Source organism: Mesoplodon mirus, assembly GCF_964341445.2.
Source record: "Mesoplodon mirus genome assembly, chromosome: 17".
NCBI classification, from domain to species: domain Eukaryota; kingdom Metazoa; phylum Chordata; class Mammalia; order Artiodactyla; family Ziphiidae; genus Mesoplodon; species Mesoplodon mirus.
This window is the reverse complement of record NC_138993.1, coordinates 17,969,318-17,994,126: the sequence shown is the minus strand read 5'-3', so window position 1 is coordinate 17,994,126 and position 24,809 is coordinate 17,969,318. Positions and strand designations below refer to the sequence as shown.

General features: G+C 40.1%; 2 protein-coding genes across 13 annotated transcripts in view; one reads left to right on the top strand and one right to left on the bottom strand.

Annotated features, from left to right (window-relative positions):
- LOC309792800 (histone-lysine N-methyltransferase SETDB2-like) overlaps positions 1-7,098 on the top strand; it is a 75,409-nt gene extending 68,311 nt beyond the window's left edge. The window contains exons 15-20 of the mRNA XM_082602632.1: positions 165-220; positions 979-1,161; positions 1,602-1,653; positions 2,563-2,694; positions 4,260-4,331; positions 6,266-7,098. Of these exons, the coding sequence (XP_082458758.1) occupies positions 165-220; positions 979-1,161; positions 1,602-1,653; positions 2,563-2,694; positions 4,260-4,331; positions 6,266-6,408 (638 nt within the window). The 3' untranslated portion in view covers positions 6,409-7,098. The remainder of the gene's footprint in view (positions 1-164; positions 221-978; positions 1,162-1,601; positions 1,654-2,562; positions 2,695-4,259; positions 4,332-6,265) is intronic.
- A 7,388-nt stretch (positions 7,099-14,486) lies between these two features.
- RCBTB1 (RCC1 and BTB domain containing protein 1) overlaps positions 14,487-24,809 on the bottom strand; it is a 50,784-nt gene continuing 40,461 nt past the window's right edge. For all 12 annotated transcript variants that reach the window (XM_082602633.1, XM_082602636.1, XM_082602639.1 and 9 more), the window contains 3 exons: positions 23,546-23,697; positions 22,407-22,537; positions 14,487-16,757 (listed from right to left, as the gene is read on the bottom strand). In XM_082602633.1, coding sequence (XP_082458759.1) covers positions 16,617-16,757; positions 22,407-22,537; positions 23,546-23,697 — 424 coding nt within the window. In that variant the 3' untranslated portion in view covers positions 14,487-16,616. The remainder of the gene's footprint in view (positions 16,758-22,406; positions 22,538-23,545; positions 23,698-24,809) is intronic.

Below are 24,809 nucleotides of genomic sequence, written 5' to 3'. Positions count from 1 at the left end.
TGTCGTTTTTTTTTTTGCAAACATGTAATCTGTTTGACATATCTCTTGACTTTGTTATAACCTTTGGCATATAAGAGTTGTACATTTTCTGTAGTCCAGCATCAGTCTTTTCCTTTGTGGATTCCAGTATCTACATAATTTATACTTTTCTGCCTACTTTTCAGGAGTGAAAAGTAAAAGGGGGAGGAAAAAACGTCTCTCAACAGGCAATCCTGTACAGGTAATTTGAATTAATTTCATTATAGCTTTAAGTTTCTCCATACAATGTCTTTTTTTTTTTTAACCTTCTGAATTTCAGGTGACACAATGATAGATGATGACGAATATTAAAGAGAAGTTGGATGTGTCTTGGGTACCCAAGCACATAACCTCCAGGAGGTGACCGTCCCCTGGCCCCTGTAACACATCCCCGGGTACCAAATCAGCGAGAGGATCTGAGCCCACAGGGTGTTTATGGTCTTAAAACAGGCATAGGTGCAGTGGAACATCCTTACCTAGCCAAGTATTTCCCAGCTGCAGGATCCACATTTGACCTAATTTGTGATTCATAATTTTCTGGATTCCTATTTCTATGTAAAGCATATGAAAATGTTTTGGGGGTTTGCAACAGCTCATGTAAGCTTAATTAATATGAGCCAGCAACCTTCCCCTCTCACCCTATTTATACAAGAGGTGCTTGTTACACCTGTTAATGTTTTGTTAAACAAAACTACATGTGATGTTTACATCTACATATGAACATGGAACATGATTTTCACCATAAGCATATCACTGAATTTGGTCTTCATTTTATGCAATACAGTAAGTCCCCTACATACGAACCTTCAAAGATGCAAACGTGCATTCACACGTCTAATCACATTCATGTGTCTGGAGTACATTGTCACGTGCGTGCATCCTCTACAAATGGTTGTGCTTTTGTGTACTCTACTGTACGGTTCTGTATACAGTAGTACAGTAACCTTATTTCAAGCACAGGACCCGAACGTAGAACAGTACACGAAGGCTGCAGCAGCTGTTAAGAATGCAACCCCGTGCTACGATGTCATCTATGACAAGAAAAAAAGAGCTACTGCCCAGACATCATGGGGTCCTTCTGTCAAGAGGGTAGATAGAATTGAATCCAGCAAGGAGCCAGAACCTGTGCCATCAACGTCAGGCGTGAGTGACATTGCAGCTTGCCCTCCGTCCCCTATTGCTGACGATCCTTCAGCTCTACCATATTTCCCACCTCCTCTCCCTCCTCCAGTCAGTAACTCTTCTTGCCTGTTCATTCGATGCCAGCCCCTGTGTGCCAGGTCTTGTACTGTACTACTGTACTTTTCAAGGTACTGTACTGGAAGATTAAAAATTTTTATTTTTTGTGTTTGTTTTTTAATGTATTATTTGTGTGAAAAGTATTATAAAGCTATTACAGTACAGTACTATATAGCCGACTGTGTTAGTTGGGTACCTAGGCTAACTTTGTTAGACTTACGAACAAATTGGACTTACAAATGTGCTCTCAGAATGGAACTCATTCATATGTAGGGGACTTACTGTATTAAATGTCAACAGTAAAAAATTAGTGTAAAGTAATCTTGATCTTTCTCTCCTTTTAGCCACCGGAAAGAATGGCATTGGATAGGAAGGAAAAGGATGGCAGACACACAGGTTTGCTATAAGTTTTGTCTGTTAACAAATATGACTTACAGTACTTAGTACCATTTCAGAGTTGGTATCCCACTTTATTATTCTAGACTTGTAGTAATGAATTATAAGAATAGAAGTCTTTTATCATAATTATTCACTCCATCATAACCCCAACAGATCAAAATAACTTAGGTTATAACTTAGGTTGGGATGGTCCAACTGCTCTTCAGTATTAAGAAAGGATACAGCTCTTTTTTTTTTTTTTTGCTTTATAACAAATTTAATCAGTTATACATATGTTCCCATATCCCCTCCCTTTTGTGTCTCCCTCCCACCCTCCCTATCCCACCCCTCCAGGCGGTCACAAAGCACCGAGCTGATCTCCCTGTGCTATGCAGCTGCTTCCCACTAGCTATCTACCTTACGTTTGGTAGTGTATATATGTCCATGCCGCTCAAGAAAGGATACAGCTCTTGATATAGAAGCCAGGGTTGCCTGAGTTCAGAATCCAATGACATGCCACCCCTCACACTGTGACCGCCCCGCCCAAGAAGCTGAAGCCAGTAATTGTAACTTTCTGTTAAGGAAACAGACATTCCATAATAACAGTCAACTGTGACAGAAAAAAATGAGGGAGGCTGTTATCTCAAAGATTTGAAGCTAAATTTTAGAAAATTATCTTTATTCATATAATTATTCTAAGAGAAGTTTTTATTTTCACTTTTTATAACATTTCATTCATTGTTTCAGCTTGAAAAAAATGAGGTATGATGAAATTACAATTAATAGAAAAGATACAAGGTGCTGTACGTATTATCTAATAATGTTCATCCACCATTAGGCAAAGTCTGAAGAAGTGACCATAAAATGATGTATGATAGCTGTCCTGAGACAGACGATTTCCTTCTGAAATGTTTTTTTTATTCTTAGATGCAATTGTGAAAGTTGCTTTTCTTAAGAAATGTAAAAAAGCGGGTCTTCTTAATGCTTTATTTGAAGAAATAGTAGACAAACTTCATTTGATTCAGGAAAGACTCAAGGATGAGACCACTTCAGAATCAGGTATTGAAATAAGAAAATTTCTACATATAGAGACTTCTCACAGACCTACATGTTAAACAAAACCAACACCCGCCTCCCCCCCACAAAAGTACACATTTTCTCTCTGTACTGTTTCTTTTCTTTTCCTTCTTTATCTCATTCTTGAGAGCCTGTTTGGAGGTTCTAGCAGGGGAGCGCAGCTACTCATATACCCTTGACCGAAGAACAGTCCTCCTCTATCGGGGAAGGTCATCCTCTTCAACCGAGCACGCAGCTTCGGGAGGGACGCACGTGGAGGGGTGAGGGAGGAAGGGGACACCCGCCTAGCCAGCCAGATCAGCCGAATCAACCCTGGCGATCAGTGGGGGTGACAGATGTTGCAGCCAGATCACCCTCACATCCTTTATCTCATTCTTTAATACAATTTATTGTTCTAGATCTCTTATCTTTTTATAAATCAACAGGAGGTAGGTAATTCACAAAATCATTACTTTAGTAAAATACCCTGATTCCGTGAAAGTTTTAATGTCTTTTCCAGAGGTTCATAACTGAGAGTGACCATCAAGAGAACGGGCAAGTTCAGAACCAGGTTCAGTCACACACCCGCACTCCCCCCCACTCCCCGCAGCTGAGCACGCTTGCTGCTAAGCTCTGAGAATGGCATTCATTATGCTAGTTTTGATTTGCCTCTAATTCTGTTCCTTAAACAAGCAAGTGCCTTTTTTTATACTGTAAAATAAGTAAGAAGAAATAAGTAATTTTAATGTTTTGATTGATGTTTGGTTTAGTTAAATGTGGCCTTTCAGAAAGAGCTCTTGGGGACGCTGAAGTTCCGTTTGTACATGCAGGTATACAGACACTTAGCCTTCTCATAACCTGTGTTAGGAGCTTAAAAACTTTATTATAAATACAGCTGACACATAACATGGGTTTGTACTGTACGGGTCCACTTATACCTGAATTTTTTTCAATAAATACTACGCAATAAAATACTATACAACCCGTGGATACAGAACCACAGATACAGAGGAACCACATATTTGGGAGGCCGACTGTAAAGTTAGTTATGCTTGGATTTGTGACTGCACGGGGGTCAGCACCCCTAACCCCACATTGTTCAAGGGTCGACTGTATAGCTGTCTTAGAAGGAAAAACCTCGACAGTCTATATTTTAGGCAACAATGTAAAATATATGATTATTTGAGAGGAATTTTTTTCTACAGGACAAAACCAAAAAGTGTAGTTAAGAGCAAACAGACGTTTCCCAAGGCTCATTCATTACATTCTTTTGTTCGTTTACTCTTGTCTCTAGACCAAGCACATCTCGAACTTGAGCATACCCCTCAGAACCACCAGGGGGGTTTGTAAAAACGGATGGCTGGGCCCCATCCCTGGAGGTTCTGATCCAGTAAAGGTGCTAAGAATCTGCATTTCTAACGAGCTCCCTGGTGAGGCTGCTGCTACTGCAGTCCGCAGGGGCTGCCTGCTCTGCGTGCTTTTCCTTTTTGAGGGTTATTCTGAGAGGTGTTTCTTCCTATGTAAGGAAGTTATTTAAATTAAAACTGAAAATGTTTTTCTTCCTCCAGACTATGAAGAAATTGGGACTTCACTTTTTGACTGTAGATTGTTTGAAGACGCATTTGTAAATCTTCAAGCAGGTATATGAGTTATAACTGAGCAGCAAAGTTTATAAACATTTATCATATATATTAAAATAACACTACTCAGGTGATAAAAATCCTATTTTAGAAGAATGTTCACCCTTGCATTAAATGAAAAAGCCCTTTACAAAACAATATGAGCCCTCACACACAGAAGAAAAAATATATATACCCAGGGTCACACATGCACAAAGAACTGCACATAAATGGAAACAGTAGTTATCTTAGGTGACTGGATTATATTCTTTTGTCTTAGTGCTCATTGTATTTTCCACATTTTATACATACACACAATGCTTTTGTAATCAGAAAAAGAACTCATCTAAAAAAAGTGGAAACAAAAAATTTATTGCAAAATGGAAGTATTTGGGCACCACGTTTGGAAATCAGCAGGAACTGGTGAGGCTGTGATAAACCATGCTGCACTGTCTCCCTCTCACTTGGTATGATGTGTATAAATTTCAGTTCTTTCAACATTAATCTTCAAATCTAATGGGAGAGGGAGGGTTGTGATTGATCAATTGATTCTAAAGTTCATCATTAAAAAAAAAAAAAAGAATAGCCAAGAAACTTTTGAAAAAGAAAACCTAGTGGAAACAGAGAGTTGACCTTTCTATAAAACATCAAACAAACAGTGGTCCTTTCACCACTATTTCAGATGCCTTCAAGACAGGCTAAGTTTCCACATTGATGAGTCTGACCTGACTTCTCCATCAAGGCTGCCACACACAGCTGGGCAGGCTGTGCACTGCACATCCCGGTGGGAGTGGAGGGCACAGGTTGACACAGAGTTTAAGGCAGATGGCTCCCCCTGAAGTTGTACACAAACAGTACCCTCAACTCTGTTCTTTTCCAGAGATGTATTTGTCTTTCCAGCAAATGTATTAGGAAAATAGATTTTCCCTGTGGAGAAAATATTAGTTCATATTCCTGTCTCAGTATACACAAGCCTTTCTCATTTTTGTTTTGATATTACACATTTCTATTTGAATTTTGTATTACATTTATAATCAGCAGAAAAATAGTCAACAATAGTGTGTTTTTTTACCAGTTTCTTGAGAATGTCTGCATATGTCTTATGGGAATATCCTTTTTTTTTTTTTAAGAGGCCTTTAAATTTTTTTTCTAAAAAGCTTTATTTTGTAGGTGACTTTCATGTATGTTTATTTTTCTTTCATATAAAAGTAACATGTTTGGAACATGTCACTACCTAGGTTAAGTTAGCTGGGAGTACATACAGTATAGTGTCGTATTTGGGGGGTGTGAGCTCCCGGAGGTGACACTATTTGGAATCGTATGAGAACCAACTTAAAAGACTTAACTTCTCACACCCCAACTGATAAAGACTCTTTTGCTTAATTCAGCCTTTTCAGTGTTCCAGAAAGTTAATTGCAGGTATACAGATATTCTAAGATTTTGAGGTTTTTAAAAAGTTGCCACTGAGTAATATTATAATTTATAAAGCCTAACTAAAGTAGCTTCTAAGTTTCCACAATAAAAGCATTCCTATTTCTAAATAAAACCAAAAGCTTTTATGTAACATTAAAAATTGGATGCATTTCTCTGAAAGATTTGCCCTTAACCCTTGATAGTCTAATGGCATCCTCTCAACAAATGGGTATTGTGTAGCATGAAGGTTATTTAGTCGCTGCTTTCAAATCCTCAAAAGTATACAGAAGTGCCTTTTCTGTTATAAATGTATACAAAATTTTAAAGATTTACAGACCAGCTTTATGTGTGATAAATACTAGAATTCTATCCTGAGATAGAAGAGAAAGCAAAGGCATAAAAGCATCAATTCCTGCTGACAAGACCCTAGATCCTTTTCATTTGGGGCACAGCATTGTGTACTATGCACTTTCAGAAGAGGCTAGAAATAGTACATTGTGTATAAAACTACTGGATAACCTGAAATAATTTTCTTATTATAGTAATAGAGAATAAAATTCATCAATCTGAACAAAGGCAGCAGCAGCTGAAGGAAGAGATGGAGCTACTACAGGATGTAAAACAGACCTTGTGCTCTGAGCTTCAGTCAACAAGTTCTACTTCAGATTCTTCTCTGTCTTCTTAAGAATGACCATTTCCTAAGCCAGGAATCAAGCACAGCTGCAAACAGGCTGAAAGCTGGAGATGGGCCTGTGAAAGCCTCACATCTTTAGCACTAGGGCCCTCGTGTCTCTCTGGCCCTCAGACTTAGACCTTAACCGGCCCTTACCTGTTCTTGCTGGTTCGGCATCTTACGCCTTTTTACTGCCTCCTCTTCCTCATCATCATCTCACGTCTACCTCTCCCCCCAGGAAAAGAGTTCTGATTCTACTTGAGTAAATTGGGCCATGCCTCCCATCTCCCTAAAACTCCTTTGGTAAGTTTTTAGATTTTTAGATCCCGCCTCCCCCACCCCCACTACAGTGAGCTAAGTGGATTCCAGGTGCTCCTGCCCCCAGGGCCATTGCACATCCTGCTGTGAAGTCTTCACTGCTCCTCCTGCTGATGTCCTCATACCTACTCCATCTGAGAGCACTTTCTCTTCATATCCCTTTCTCGGTGTAAGCCACTCTATCATACATCAAACCACTGGAGTATAAGCAGTCTGAGGGCAGAAACTCACTATTCCTGTGTTTTCCTCCCTATCACATTCCCAATAGCTAGCGTGCTCAATAAATGTTGAAAAAATGCATAAACTGTTTTTATCTTTTGAGACTAGTTCCAGCCCGTAATGCTTCTTTGATAAAATAAATCTGAATTGTATACCTGTACCAAACATACCTGTGTGTTTTTTAAATTTCTCTTCAGCCACAGCACATGGGCATAACATCATCTTCAAAACAAACACTTACAACTGGATGGACTCTCTGAAGGTTTTGCTCAACCCAACAATATACAATTGAGATCTGTATGCCCTACTAACTACCATGTCCGACCTCCGAAAACGTCACATTTCTACTTTTCTACCACACTGCTTTGATGCACAGTAGTACTACATTTCAACATGAGTTTGATCTGAGTCTCCAGCATGGTATCTGGCACATAATATGCTCAATATCTGCTGAAGAATATGATATAAATGAAAGAACACGTCCATTCCTGTTGTAATGGCAACCCCAGCCCAAGTCATTAATAACTGAGGGGCAAAATCTCAGTGGTTTTCAAATTTGGCTACACATCAGAATCACCTGAGGCACTTAAAAAACTACGGAAGCCAACAAAAGATTTTAGAAGATGGCAGAGTAGACAGACTCTAAGCTCACCTCATCTCACAGGCACACCACAATTACAACTATTTATAGAACAACTATGGATCAAAAAGACGGAAGCAAACAGAAAAGATCTTCTACAACTAAAGATACCAAGAAAACCACAACCAGATGGGGGGTGGGGGTGGGGTGGGGTGCAGAAACACAATACAGTCGAGACCCACACCACTGGGTGGGCAACCCACAAATGGGAGAATAATCACAACTGCAGAGGTTCTTTCCAGGGAACAACAATGGGTCTGAGCCCCACATCCGGATCCCCAAACCCAAGGGTCTTGTGCCAGGAAGACAAGCCCCATTAACATTTGGCTTTGAAGGCCAGTGGAACTTACCTTTGGGAGTCCCAGAGGGCAGGGGGAAAGAGAGATTCCACTCTTAAAGGTGCACCCGAAAACTCATGCTCCAGGACCCAGGGCAGAAGAAGTAATTTGAAAGGAGCCTGGGACAGACCTACCTGCTGATCGTGGCGAGTCTCCCAGAGAAGCAGGAGGCAAATGGAGCTCACCCTGGGGACAAAGACACTGGCAGCGGCCATTTCTGGGAGCACATTCTACCCCGGAGACACAGGTGCCTGCAAGCGCCATTCAGGAATCCTCCCTCTAGCTTATTAGTCTCAAGATCCAGCTGTGCCCCTGCTCACTAGCTTATAGGTACCAGTACCGGGATACTTCAGGCAGAACAACTGGGGTGGAGCATACACGCCCCCTTTAGACCCCCTGAGCCCACAGCCGTCCCTCGACACAGCCCTGCCCACCAGAGGGCCCAGGACCCAACTCCACATACCAGTGCGCAGGCAACAGACCCAGACACCCTGGGACCCAGCTCTGTCCACCAGTGGGCAGGCATCAGCCCTAGAATCCCCTGGGCCCCAGCCCCACCCACCAGCAAGTCTGCTCTAGCCTTAGGACCAGCCTCACCCCTACAGGATGACCACAGTCCTGCAGCCTGCCTGTGGCAGGCTGCAGCTCACCCACCAGCAGGCCAGCACCAGTCCTGGGACCACCTGAGCCCAAGCCCCGCCAATCAGGAGGTAAACACAAGTTTCAAGACACCCCAGGCCCTGCAGCCAGCTGTATCAGGAAATGACCCCACCTGCCAGCTGTCTGACACCAGCTCTGGAACCCCTGGGCTCTGCAGTGAGACCCCAGGACCTGGCTTCACCCACCAGTGGGTGGGAACCAGCCCCAGATCTCATGGACCTGACTCCTGGCGCCAGTGAGCCAGCACAAGTCCCAGGGCCAGCCTCCCGGGGTTCCACAGCTGTCCACCTCATGATCCACTCTGCCAACCAGTGGCTGGCTCCTCCATACAAGGCACGACCTGGCAACCAATCAGACCAGAGGCCAGCCACACCCACCAGGCTGCCCACAATAGTCAGCCCACCACAGCAGAAGGACCCACGCAGCCCACATGGAGGGTGCCCCTACAGCATATAGCTGCGGTGACAAGAGGGGAGTGCATTGCTGGGACACATAAGACGTCTCCTACAAAGGGCCACTTTTCCAAAGTCAGGAATCATAACCAACCTACCTGATACATAGAAATAAATACAGTAAGTTAGGCACAATGAGGGGACGGAGGAATACGTTCCAGACGAAAGAACAAGATAAAACCCCAGAAGAAGGAATAAGTGAAGTGGAGACAGAGCTCAAGGCAATGGTCATAAAGTTGATCAAAGAATTCAGAATAAAAATGAACAAACAGAACAAGAAGTTAGAAGTTTTTAAAGAAGAGTTAGAAAACATAAAGAACAACCAAACAGATGAAGAATAACCGAAATGAAAAATACACTAGAAGGAATCACAAGTAGACTAAATGACACAGATGAACAAATCAGTGAGCTGGAAGACAGAGTAGTGGAAATCACTGATGCTGAACAGAAAAAGGAATAGAAAGAAAGAAGGACAGTTTAAGAGACCTCTGAGACAACAACAAGCATACTATCATTCACATTATAGGGATCCCAGAAAGAGAAGAGAGAGAGAGAAAGGGCCTGAGAACATATTTGAAGACACAGTAGCTAAAGACTTCCCTAACCTGGAAAAGGAAACAGTCACCCAAATCCAGGAAGCACAGAGTCCCGAACAGGATCAACCCAAAGAGGACCACACCAAGACATATCATAATTAAAATGGCAAAAATTAAACATAAAGAGAGAATATTAAAAGCAACAAGGGAAAAGCAACAAGTTATCAATATTTATAATGAAACTCCATTAAGGATATCAGCTGACTTTTCAGCAGAAACTCTACAGACCAGAGGGGAGTGGCACAATATATTTAAAGTGATGACAGGGAAAAACCTACAACCAAGAATACTTTACTTGACAAGGCTCTCGTTCAGATCTGATGGAGATCAGAAGTTTTACAGACAAGCAAAAGCTAAAAAAGTTCAGTGCCACCAAACCAGCTTTACAAGAAATGTTAAAGGAAATGTTTTAGTGAAAAAGAAAAGGCCACAACTAGAAATTATATGGAATGGAAATTATAAAAAGAAAAAGCTCATTGGTAAAGGCAAACATACAGTAAAGATAGGAAATCATCCATGAACAAAGCTAGCAGGAAGGTTAAAAGACGTAAGTAGTAAAATTGTCTATATCCACAATAAGCAGTTAAGGGATACACAAAATAAATAGATTTAAAATATGATGCCAAAAACAGTAATCACGAGGGGAGAAGAGTACAAATGTAGGGCTGTTAAAATGCATTTGAAATTAAGAGATCGGCAACTTAAAATCATCACATATATATAGAGATTGCTATACAAAAACCTCGTGGTAACTGCAAACCAAAAATGTATAATAGATACACAGACAAAAAAGAGAAAGGAATCCAAACATAACACTAAAGACAGTCATCAAATCACAAGGACCAAGAACAAAGAGGGCTTCCCTGGTGGCGCAGTGGTTGAGAATCCGCCTGCCAATGCAGGGGACACGGGTTCAAGCCTTGGTCCGGGAAGATCCCACATGCCAGAGAGCAACTAAGCCCGATGCCACAACTACTAAAGTCCAGGCAATAGAGCCCGTGCTCTGCAACAAGAGAAGCCACCACAATGAGAAGCATGTGCACCTCAACTAGAGAAAACCTGCATGCAGCAACGAAGGCCCAACGCAGCCAAAAATTAAAATAAATAAATAAATACATTATATTAAAAAAAAAAGAATAAGAACAAAAAAGAACTACCAAAACAACCCCAAAACAATTAACAAATGGCAGTAGCTACATACATATCAATAATTACTTTAAATGTAACTGGACTAAATGCTCCAATCAAAAGGCATAGACTGGCTGAATGGATATAAAAACAAGACCTGTACACATGCTTCCTACAAAAGACTCACTTCAGATCTAAAGACACATGTAGACTGAAAGTGAAGGGATGGAAAAGGGCATTCCATGCAAATAGAAATCAAAAGAAAGCTGGGGTAGCAATATTGTACCAGACAAAATAGACTTTGGGGTGGGAGAGGGAGGATGGACGGGAGGCTCAAGAGGGAGGGGATATGGGGACATGTGTACGCATATGGCTGATTCGCTTTGTTGTGCAACAGAAACTAACACAGTATTGTGAAGCAATTATACTCCAATAAAGATCTATTAAAAAAAAAAAAGACTGTAAAGAAGGACATTACATAACGATCAAGGGATCAATCCAAGAAGATGTAACAATTGTAAATATATATGCACTCAACATAGGACCACCTAAATACATAAAGCAAATATTAACAGACAAAAAGGGAGAAACTGACAGTAACACAATAATAGTAGGAGACTTTAACACCTCAGTTACATCAATGGACAGATCATCCAGATGGAAAATCAATAAGGAAACACTGGCCTTAAATGACACATTAACCATTGACAAAACAGAAAGACAACCTACTTAATGGTAGAAAATATTTGCAAATGATACGACTGATAAAGGGTTAATATCCAAAATATATAAACAGCTCATACAACTCAACATCAAAAATACAAATGAGAGGGGGCTTCCCTGGTGGCGCAGTGGTTGAGAGTCTGCCTGCCGATGCAGGGGACGCGGGTTCGTGCCCCGGTCCGGGAAGATCCCACGTGCCACGGAGAGGCTGGGCCCGTGAGCCATGGCTGCTGAGCCTGCGCGTCTGGAGCCTGTGCTCCACAATGGGAGAGGCCACAGCAGTGAAAAGCCCGCGTACTGGAAAAAAAAAAAAAAAAAAACAAAACGAGGTTAAAAAATGGGCAGAAGACCCGAATGGACATTTCTCCAAAGAAGACATATGAATAGATGGCCAACAGGCACATAGAAAGATGCTCAACACTGCTAACACTAGGTAAATGCAAATCAAAACTACAATGAGGTATCACCTTACACCTGTCAGAATGGGCATCATCAAAAAGACCACAAATAGGGGAGCTTCCTGGTAGTCTAGTGATTAGGATTCACTGCTGTGGCCCGTATTCAATCCCTGGTTGGGGAACTGAGATCCCACAGCTTGCACAAAGCAGCAAAAAAAAAAAAAAAAGAAAGAAAGAAAAAGAAAAAGACCATAAATACCACCAAATGTTGGCAAAGATGTGGAGAAAAGGGAACCCTTGTACCCTAGTGGTAGGAATGTAAATTGGTGCAGTTACTGTGGAAAACAGTATGGAGGTTCCTCAAAAAACTAAAAATAGAACTATCATATGATCCAGCAATCCCACTCCTGGGTATATATCCAAAGAAAATGAAAACACTAATTCAAAAAGATATGTGCAACCCAACGTTCATAGCAGCATTATTTACAATAACCATGATATGGAAGCAACCATGTGTCCATCAACAGATGAATGGATAAAGATGATGTGGTGTGTGTGTGTGTGTGTACTAGTCAGTCATCAAAAAGAAGGAAATTCTGACATTTGCAGCAACATGGATGGACCTGGACAGTATTATACTTAGTGAAATAAGTCAGAGAGAGAAAGACAAATACTGTATGTTATCACTTATATATGGAATTTAAAAATAAAACAAACTATTGAGTATAACAAAACAGAAACAGGCTCACAGATACAGAGAACAAACTAGTGGTTACAAGTGGGGTATGGGAAGGGGGGAGGGGCAAGGCGGGGGTAGGGAATTAAGAGGTACAAATTACTATGTATAAAATAAACTATAAGGATATACTGTACTGCACAGGGAATACAGCCAATATTTTATAATAACTATAAACGGGTATAATCTATAAAAATTTTGAATCACTATGTTGTATTATCTAAAACTAAGATAGGGGCTTCCCTGGTGGCGCAGTGGTTGAGAGTCCGCCTGCCGATGCAGGGGATGCGGGTTCATGCCCCAGGCCGGGAAGATCCCACATGCCGCGGAGCGGCTGGGCCCGTGAGTCATGGCCACTGAGCCTGCGCGTCCGGAGCCTGTGCTCCGCAACGGGAGAGGCCGCAGCGGTGAGAGGCCCGTGTACTGCAAAAAAAAAAAAACAACAATAACAACAAATAAAACTAAGATAATATTGTAAATCGACTATACCTCAATTAAAAGAAAAAAAAAAAAAACAAGTCTTCATCCCAGACCCACTGAATAAAGATTTCCCCTGGTCTAGATGATGCTGTAACTTCAGCTTCCCTCCCTGATGTTACATCCTATAGCAAAGCTTATCTGAGTAACAGTTCTGATGCCATGATGTTTATTTCTTAAAAAAAACCCTCTGTCCACCACTTTACTTTCAAATTTCACCATTCATGGTGGTAACTCAGCACAAGGGAGCAACATGTATTTGTCATCAAGTGGCAGATATCGGGCAAATTAAAACAGACCTGGATTTTTACTTTAGCAGTGTCACTGCTGAAAAAAATTATTTAATATGAGACTAATTCTGCCTACTTTATGGTACAAAATGTGGGCACTAAAAAAGAAAACGCATGTGAAGCACAGGGCACAAAATGCCTGGCATTGTGCGAAATAAATGTTCTCATCCACACCACACACAGAAACACATGCCCTCCCCTTGCCAACATTTCCGCCTGAGAGGCCCTGGTTTATTTTCCCATTCTAACCAAACAAACTTGCTTATGGTAAAGTTCTGGAAGGCTCATTATTCCCCACCTCTAAGCCTTTGCTTGGGCCACTTACCGTTGTTTTGGAAATGAGTTAAAAGGACATTTGTGTTGCCCCCTATGCTGCACAAACATGACCTTCAGAACAGTTGCTTCTCATACTAACCCTATTGGGTTTCCTCTCAATGACTTACGAAAAGCTGTTTATAAATGTTATTATGTTGTTAATTCCTAAACCTCTCTCCTCTCTCCCAATAATTTTTACATTCCTTGAGGAGAGGGACTACGTCTCTCCCTTCATTTATAAGTCCCCAAAAGGATCCACATACGTTTTTCTACTGTGACAGTTCAATTGTAGTATCTTTCAGCAGGAATAAAACCAAAGCATATCTTCTGGGGTGGGGAGGGTAGTTGAGAAACAGCATATTTATGGTGGTACCTGTTTTTAGTCTGATACCCAAGAATCACAGTACTGGTTTTTTTTAAACTGGCAAAATACACATTACCATGTTAACCATGCTTAAGTGTACAGTACAGTGGCGTTAAGTCCATTCACATTGTTGTGTATCATCCACGCACAGAAGTCTTTCCATCTTGCAAAACTGAAACTCTGTACCTATTAAACAATAACCCCTCATACCCTTTCTCCCAGCCCCTGCCAACCACCATTCTACTTCCTATGAATCTGACTACTCCAGGGACCTCATGTAAATGGAATCATACAGTACTTGTCCTTTTGTGACTGGCTTATTTCACTTAGCATAATGTCCTCAAGGTTCATCCAAGCTGCAGCATGTGTCAGAATTTCCTTCCCTTTTAAGGCTGCATATTATTGATTTTTGAGAGGGAAAAAATAACTCTACATGCTATTTTAACAGATTGCTTTATTTATTAATATGTCACTCTAAACATTACATAAATACAACCTATATAACTAGCGTATCAAACCTTGTTCCAGTAGGAGGTTCAAGAGTACACTTTAGGGCTATTTGAAGAAATACCAATACTTTGGCTTTCATTATTATATCAGATGAAAAAAAACAATTCAAAGAATAGTTTTCATCACCTGCTATGATTAACAACAAAACCAAGTAGAAAAATAAGAGAGCATATTTAAAAAAAAAACAACACAAGATACTCAAGTACTTTCTGAGAGACATTTTTCTGTTCTCTTCACTGAAAATATACTCATACAAATTACTCAGTAATCTAATATGAGAAGTGGTTCTTCATCTATTGGGAACTCAGTAAGTATTTGCTTAGTGAATGAACTATCTATGGAAATGGATCTAGGTTAATTTGTGCTTTTTCAAAGTTTTTTTTTCAAGTAAGAGCAATAGTAAAATTACTGAAGTTCTTGTTTTGTCCAGATCATAAGCCTATAGACAGTGATTGTTAGAAACACTACCCATCATAGCTAATAATCAAATTAATGTACATTTATCAACCTAGTAAGAAAATTCTATTATGTTGCAGAACTAATTCTAACCTAATAACTCACTGGGCTTCGATCACTTGCAACATGGTCAAGAAAAGGGGGCTGGGACTTCCAGGTTTGTGTTTTTTTCACCTATCAATGAATTTCCATCTTTGGGCCCTCACCCACCAACATACACTTAGAAACATTGCTAAAAACAGTAGCTGCAGCATCTCTTCACCCTCTTGTTAATTGGGGTCTGAAAATGGATTCGGTCTCTAAATTCAGATGGAGGACCTTCCAAACATGAAACAGTTCACTAAAGGAGCTCCCACAAATGGAAATGAGTCCGTGGGCCAGAGAGCAGAATAAAGCTTTGTTCTTGAAGCAAGCTCAACGGGCACACAGGATAAAACTCAGAGTTGAACACTCTTACTTCCCAAAGTCACATTTCATAACCAGACCAAAAAAACGCCCTCATAATTTAGATCCCTTTTCAAAGTTACCTAACACAATTAAAAGGAAAGGAAAATCAAATGTGAAAGCTGGTGACATTTCAAATAAGCAAAATGCGTGACAGCATTTGGCATAGATAAAAATCAATAAAAACAAATTCTATTAAGTCCTGTAAGAAACTTGGTTTTAAGAACCACTGATTTGAGTCAGACGTAGTAGATCTGATGATTCAGCAACCACAATTCAGGAAGGCAAGAGTACACTGAATATGTCACTATTTTCCTCTTATATGATTAGCATTTACAGGACAAAAGGTGGGGGGATTTCAGTTTGGGTTCTCAAATTTAACCTTAATAAAAACGCTGTTAGTAGGGGAGACTCTGAGTTATAAAATATCCGCTTTCACCCAAATGAAGTTTCTTTCATTATCAAGTTTTCACAGATAGTTCTACGTTACTACTCTTTATGTACTTAAGTCTTAAGAGAAACCCTGACTAACCTAGAAATCCATCTTCACATAATTATCATTTCAATAGGCTTATATTAAATTGAATATTATTTTGAAATTTAAAGTCATCAATAATGCAAATACACAAACAAAAACCTCAGACAATCTTAACTATTCCTTCACAGTGAGGCTACTGAACTAACAACTAATGCAGCCCTTCAACAAGCCCCCAAGTCAGCACCTGTCATTCCCAGCGGGGCCTCTACATCTCTCACAGTTGGCACCCTATCCCAACCCCTGGCGTCAAAAGGGTTGTTGATATGCAAGCCAGAAGACGTGCCGCAAAGCCCCCTTTCCAACTTCAGGAGTTCCTCTAATCAAAACCAAACCAAACAAAAAACAAACAACCAGCTAGACTTTCACCCTTTTACAATGTCCCAGCCAAACGTTAAGGTCACATTTAAAATATACACATCTGGAAATAAGGGTTGTTTAAAATGGGTTCAGGAAAAGCCGTACACCCTTCCTGTATCCTTACACAGAGAACTGTACCTCCATGTGAGCAAAACAACCTGATGGGCTCTTTTACCTGCAGAATTACATCACCCATAGAGCACAAACGACACACCATCACCAGCCCCAGGGCACTCACACAAAACCCAGCAGTCTTGGGCTTCAGTTCTTAAAGGCTCCACATTTACTGGCTTTAGCAATGAATTCCTTTAGCAGAGGGCCATCCATTTGCCAAAAGGCTGCAGTCTGTGTAACTTCTGTCAAATGATTGATGCAAAACTTAAAGCAGAATTCTTCTAAATCCTGGACACACACAACAAAAATAAAAACAAGAAGAGGCCTTTTTTAATTAACTTTGAATTACTTCTCTCCAGCTCCCTCACCCTCCCCCAGAAGAGATTTGAGGCCAGAAACCTCAAACTAGGCAAACAAGTGACCACAGGTACATGTCAGAAAAATACAAACTATTTACTCACCACACAGTAAAAGCAATGGTTCCCCTACTCAAGTCTGACTCTTCAAAACACACACACACACACACACACACAAACAGTGGTGGGGTGATTTCCTCATGGTTATCACATAGTCTAGTCACTCAAAGACATGGTTTTAAAAAGCTGAAAGCAACTTTTGTCCATATCATATGTTTTACCACATTCAAGAAGTCAGAGAAAAGAATTAAGATGTGGGTCATTTGGTCCAAGGAAGAGAAGACTTTAAGAAACAGAAAAGTGATGAAGAGAAATGGTCAACCTAAAGTGACACATTAAAGATAAAACTTCCAAAGACCTTAAATTCACTTTCACGCTCTCCTATATAAAAATGCCTTCATTTTTAAAGCCACAAAGAATAATGTACTACAACTTCCACCATGCTAATTTCTCGGATAGTCAATCCACAAAAGAATAGTCACAGAGACTTGACTTTTCAGTTAGACAAAGGGAAGTTACCAACTACCAACGTTCAGAGGGAGAGTAACATACACAAGTGGCAAACCAGAACAATTTAAAAATCTATTTCTGGGCTTCCCTGGTGGCGCAGTGGTTAAGAATCCGCCTGTCAATGCAGGGGACACGGGTTCAAGCCCTGGTCCGGGAAGATCCCACATGCCGCGTAGCAACTAAGCCCGTGCACCACAACTACTGAGCCCGCGTGCCTAGAGGCCACGAGCCACAACTACTGAGCCCGTGTGCCACAACTACTGAAGCCTGTGCGCCTAGAGCCCATGCTCCACAATAACAGAAGCCACCACAATGAGAAGCCTGCGCACCACAACGAAGAGTAGCCCCTGCTCACTGCAACTAGAGAAAGCCCGCACACACAACGAAGACCCAACACAGCCAAAAATAAATAAATAAAATAAATTTTTTTTAAAAGATCTATTTTTACCTATGCTAAGACATGCTTTCATCTCCAGCAAAACTCTACTATATTGTTGTTTGTCCCTTCAAGCATTGGAACAGGGGCTTCCCTGGTGGCGCAGTGGTTAAGAATCTGCCTGCCAATGCAGGGGACACAGGTTCGAGCCCTGGTCTGGGAGGATCCCACATGCCGCGGAGCAACTAAGCCCGTGAGCCACACTACATTACCTTGAGTATATACTTTAAGAACTTTTTTATATAGTATAGGTATACAAATGGTGCTTCTAATTACAAATCAGTTCATATACCTATGAAAATAGTTTTATCAACTGCCTTCCCTTCCCCTCCAATTAGTTTGGAAAGATTTCTCAGTACAGTTGAGACTTGAAAAACACAGGGGTTAATCCAAGTATAATTAATAGTTGGCCCTCCACAATCACAGGTTCAACCAACCGTGGATCGTGTAGTACTGTAGTATTTACTATTAAAAAATATCGACATATAAGTGGATCTGTGCAATTCAAACCTGCGTTGATCAAGGGTCAACTGTATTCAACAAATGTTTAACAGTTTCAAGAATACTGAAAATAATCTAAGTCTGGGTTGTTTAAATAACTAATTACACCTTGGATAAGGCAGAACTTGGGAAAAGGAAGCACTGAACACACTTGAAGAGAGAAACTGGAATTTGCACATTCATTTGCCTGAACCAGAGAGTGGCACAGCCAAGCACATTGACTTTGCAACCTGAGCCAGTGTGCTATCGATGTTGACATGTGGATTAGATAAACACCCTTCTGATAATTCTTAAATACTATAAAAACCTACATGATCTGTTCACCTCATGCTGCAAACAATCAGATCTTCAATTACCTAGAAGAAAATGCAACTCTTACCCAACTAATAAGTCAACTATAACAGGACTGCTGGGCTTAAAAAAAAAAAAAATTTCTAAGAAGGATGAGAAGGAGCACTTGACTAGTAGATGAAAAAAGTTCCTAAGAGTCTTCTCAAGGCCATGGAATAAGAAAGTGGGGAAGGGTGTAAAATCAAGGAGTCTAATATGGTATTCTTGGTGTTTTAGAAACCAAAGTCCATGTTTATGACATCCTGTGGTGAAATTATTGTAAAGTGGTTCTGGGGCAAATCAGATATCAGATTTGTTATAATTAGTAAGGAAGATCAAAATAAAATATTGCTATTCTAAATTTATAAATTTGCTCCAAATCTTTAAGCATTTAAATTAAATTATTCTAATCACTATACACACTCTGAAAATAAGTTGTTTTTCCTTTCCACAGATTTTCTTTAGAAACAAAACACAGAGAATTGATGGTCTTAATCTCCACATTTTAAAAATGCTAATGCAGCCTTCAACGGAGTTCTTATCCAGCCTTAAAATCTAAAATACATGAGAGTGCTAAGACTTCCTGTGGAAGGACACTTGGCCAGGGTGAGACCTCTGTGTCATAGGCCACCCTTGAGACACATTTCAGATGGCAGATACCGAGAACCACACCTAACTGTCCAAACATGTTGTTAAAATAATTAGATAACAAAACCCAAACACTATAGTCTCGAATTCACTTGATAGTATAGTTGACCCTTGAACAACGCAGGTTTGAGTTGCGCGGGTCCACTTACCCAGGATATTTTTCAATAGTACAGCACTACAGGATCTGAGTTTGGTTGAATCCGCAGATGAGGACGAACCAGGGATATGGAGGGCTGACTATAAGTGATACGTGATTAACCCCTGCATTGTGCAAGGGTCAACTGTATATCACGTACAAAATATTCCACATCAAAGTAGGTTTTGATTTTGTTTTTCAGAATGTTTTTAAGTGTCTCACTATACTGGAAAAAAATTTTAAAGGTGCCTTCTCTCACTACCCAAAAAGTATTGTACAGTCTACTGATCACATAAAACTTTTAATTTAACCCTTTGAAAAAAGCAATAAATGCTGACCATCTGGCTTTAGCATGAAGTTTTCCAATACTCATACCCCAAATCAATTTTGGAATTAGATTCCTGGCTCATATTTATTGCTTCCCACCAGAAGCAAAATTTTAAGACATAGCTGCTCAGAAAGTAGGATTTTCTGGAAAGTTCTCTACTCTGGTTAAACAAAAAAAAATTCCCCAACTGTTTCTTCTCATGTTCAAATAGACACAGAAAACAAAAATCTCCTGAAAAGAAACAGTATAAATAGAAGCATTTCAAAATGTTTATAATGTGATCAGAACTATCACGAGACAATGTTTTATACGCATTTTCTCCCTTGATGTCGATACTTATTCAGGTTTGTACTAGAGGAATATTTAAGTGCTCCTCCAAGTCCTTCTTTACTTTATAAAAACGTGCGGGAAGTTTGACAATGCATTCATAATGCAAGGGTTCCACAACAACTAGCTTACTTTTTAAAATCTCCACAACTACTGAGTCAATACATTTTTGCTCTTTTTATGTATGTCCATTTGCTTCAAAATTCTCTTGTCAAAAGGAGGCATGGAGGAACCACAATAATTTTTATAGCAAAGAGAAGAAACATGAGAGGCAGGTAGTCTCCATCCTCCCAGCATTTCAACCAACAGAGTGAAGGGAAAGTCAAGTAGGGTCCCCAAGTTCAATGCCTGAAAACAACGGATTTTGCAGCTAATTTCCAATCTGTCTTAGGAGCAGCTTCCCATCAACTAATAGATGTAGTAAGTGGGTTTTATTTTTATATTCTAGAGACTTCATTTATTTACTTTCTACATTCTACAGTATTAAGGAAATAAAACGTAAAGCTACATTAGTCGATTACATAACTCCCAACACAATCAAAACCATACTACCTAGAAAGAAGGCTTTTTGCCTTCTATTTTCTTATTTTTCTACAGTGAATGTGTAATATTTGCGAGGTTGTGAGTTGTTGTTTGTTTGTTTTTACATTTTTTTAAAAAAGCAGAACTTCATGGTGAGGTGTTTCAAATATTACACATTCATTGGTTCATTTAACTCAACATACATTTCTGAGTGCGAACTATATGCCCGCACTGTGACAGACTCTGGAGAAGCACATGCATTTGTCGTCTCAAACAAGGGACAGCTTTTAATGTATCTATACTTGATATCAGAAAAGTGAAAACTAGTGAAGGAAATGATCAACCAGCCTGGGTAGAAGTGGAATAAGGCATTTTCTATAAACTTTTTGGGGTAGATTTTAGCTGAAAGTGAGAAAGAAATTTCCAGCAACTTGAGCCGAGATATCTGCCTCTGCCCAGGTGGTTCTGACTGGTTTTGGTCAGCAAGATGCTAATCCCAAGAATATGGAACTCATCAGCACTGAGGAGGAGTATGGTGAGACACAGAAGATTCTAAAGTCAATCACCAAATGGACAGAAAAGCCATGGACCAATTTAAAATTACATCATTGGGCAGAAATAAAATCTAAAGAAATAGCATTTCTAATAAAGATGTTCACGATGACAAAGCAAGGGTAGGAAAAAAACTATGTTTCCATTTCCCATTAGACATGATTGACTTTGATCATCATTCCATCTGTTGAAAAGGTCACAGAGAAAATCAGCTATATCTGATCCCCAAATGTGACAAAGATGAAGTCTATCCACCACATCTCCAAGGCCACAGCTGCAGATCTTTGCAGGTGTCTGGTAAATTCCCTGATACCAGGTAATCTGCCTCATCATATGATGACAAAATACCTATAAGAAAGACTAATTGTGCCATTTAGGGTGCACACCTTAGCTAGACATCTGTAACTCCAAAACTCTTGCTCTTTGACTTTTATTCTCCATGAATATGTAAAACCAACCATACCAGCCTTTAGTTCACTAATTATCCTTCATGTATCCTTCACGTGGTACAATCTTCATTCAGTTCAACAAACATTTATCATGTGCCAGGCACAAGGCACACAGATGGAAAAGATACAGTTCCTGCTCAGAGGGAGCTTACAATCTGATGATATCATGGCTCTTAACTTAAAGAAAATGTACATAAATGTCTAAAACACAAGACTCCCAAAAGCCCATTCATTCAGAGACTCTCTAGAGATCCATCCATCAATCCAATATAAAAAGCAAACAAACAAAAAGGAGTCCAGAGCAAGCTCTTCACCCATGAATAACTGTGAGTGATAATTAGACGATGATAGAATTTCAGAGCATACACAGCTATAAATCACAGGGCAGCCTTGGTTTACGACAGGGGAGAGCTGGGGAGACAGCAAAGTGGATCTTGAGAAAAATATATTAAGCTGACCTGGAGAAATACTTGAAACTAAAATATGCTGTTTGTTAGTCCCACTAGGTATGGCACTTTATAGTCCAACCTGCAGTATAGCTGCTGGGACTTCGGTTAGCTTCCTATCTTAGGTAAAAATATAAGTAGAGAAACAACCATTTTTGAAACTATGAACAGAGAATAAAGCAAGCCAGATTTCATTTTTTAGGGGTCAGTCAGTTCAATGATTCCCTACATAGAAGTGAAGTTACTCATCATGCTTCTTGTCTCATACAAGAAAGGAGAAACGTGCTCACGGGGTGTTAAGGGCAGTCTGTGTTTCTGCTTATTATCTTATGTTACCTCTGCATCATATCTGACCGCGGCAGAGAACAATGAAAAGGCATTCTCCACAGTGATTCCTCGCTTGATAATGTGCTGACAAAGTTTCTTCAGTCTGTTTTCACAGTAAGACGTCGCCAAATCCAAAAGACCTAAAAGTAAAATGTGGAAAGCTTAATTGAGGTTACAATAATTTCCAATAATTTATAAATATATATATTTCATTTTGGTGAAGAGTTGTGTAGATAAATCAGCAGAAGCTTCTTAGGGAATAACACTCTGAATTTTATTAAATAAACTCTCTTTTTCAGTCCATCCCTTCCCCACCTCCCAAACATACCTCTCCTATACTCACTTTATACAATTTCTTCTGTAGTACAAAGGAAGGGGAAAAAACTGAATTTCCCCCCTCATTTTGTTTCCAAAATGATAAGCTAAATCCATTAGCAACTTATACTTCAGTATTAAAAAAGTAAAATAAGACTACAGTCATATATGGTGTCCATAATTATTAACCATATCTGTACAATACTATCTTTAAAAAATTTTTTATTGAAGTACAGTTGATTTACAATCTTGTGTTAATTTCTGCTGTACAGCAAAGTGACTCAGTTATACACAGGTATACATTATTTTTTATATTCTTTTCCATTATGGTTTATCCCAGGATACTGAATATAGTTTCCTGTGCTATACAGTAGGACCTTGTTGTTTAACCATTCTATATGTAATAGTTTGCATCTACTAACCCCAAACTCTGAGTCCATCCCTCTCCCAAATACAGTACTATTTTTTAAAGGCATTTACTTCAAATCTTTCTTAAAAACCATGTAAAAACCAATAAACCTGAAACTTTTTTTTTTTTTTTTCTTTTGGCGGTATGCGGGCCTCTCACTGTTGTGGCCTCCCCTGTTGCGGAGCACAGGCTCCGGATGCGCAGGCCCAGCGGCCATGGCTCACGGGCCCAGCCGCTCCGCGGCATATGGGATCCTCCCAGACCGGGGCACGAACCCGTATCCCCTGCATCGGCAGGCGGACTCTCAACCACTGCGCCACCAGGGAGGCCCTAAACCTGAAACTTTTTACATTTCAGTACTATAAGAATACAGGGAGTTATATTTTTGACCCTGTGCCCTGGCCAGTCCCAACGTGGCTGGTACCTATAGCATCTTCAGGCGGCAGATCCACTGTATCTGTGTAGAGGTACTGGAGAAAGGCACGGTACACTGCGTAGGAAAACTGGTCTATTTCTATCACCTCCTTCATGTCCTCATTCCAATAAGACTGGAACATGGATCTAAAGTGCTCACACCTAAAACGGAACAGCAAAAGTTACCTAATTAAGTTGATGAAATCTGGGATAAACAAATATTACAGGTATGCTTAACTACTAATATTTGAGTAGTATTGGGTTGGCCAAAAAGTTTGTTCGGGTTTTTCCGTAAGATGTTACGGAAAAACCCAAATGAACTTTTTGGCCAACCAGATACATTCATCCCATGACCAAGAACCCAAACATATTCCGCAGGCAAGGGCTTTTACATTCACCTTTTACGTACACTCACTTTCATTTTTTATACTGCTATTAAATAGTAAGAATTATACATGGAGCCTAGAAGTACCTACCACTTCAACAGTACCGTTTGCATCTGATAGACCCCATTCAGATCAAGTTTTTCTGCTTGCTTCTTTTTTTAAAAAAATGTTGTATAGAAGGGCATTTTAAACAATGAAATTAAAAGAAACTCAGAAATGAGTGTTCAAACTTTTGATATATGTTCATGTCATTCAAATGATTCATTTTTTGTGTGTCATGTAATCAGCATATTCTTAAAACTGTTTTAAATGTTGACTGAATTATATTTAAGAGGATTTTTTTTCCATTACCTTACATGACAATTTTCCTTCTTTTCTGACTCATCTTCAAAACAGCCACCACCCCTATTGTGTTCCTTTGCTCTGACCTGATCCCCTCCCTCTCCTCCCAAGCCGGTTACCAATTTATTTATAAAACACATTCACTAGAATAGTCACATATTTCAAGAAAACCTAAATAGGTCTTTTTGTATTGTATTTCATACACAAATCCACCTATATGAGGAACTGATTTCTTTCTTTTGTTTATTTATTATTTTGGCTGCATTGGGTCTTCATTGCTGCACGTGGGCTTTGTCTAGTTGCAGCGAGCGGGGGCTACTCTTTGTTGAGGTGCGCTGGCTTCTCATTGTGGTGGCTTCTCGTTTCAGAGCACGGGCTCTAGGTGCGTGGGCTTCAGTAGCTGTGGCACGCGGGCTCAGCAGCTGTGGGTCACAAGCTCTAGAGCACAGGCTCAGTAGTTGTAGCGCATGGGCTTAGTTGCTCTGCAGCATGTGGGATCTTCCCAGACCAGGTATCGAACCCGTGTCCCCTGCATTAGCAGGCAGA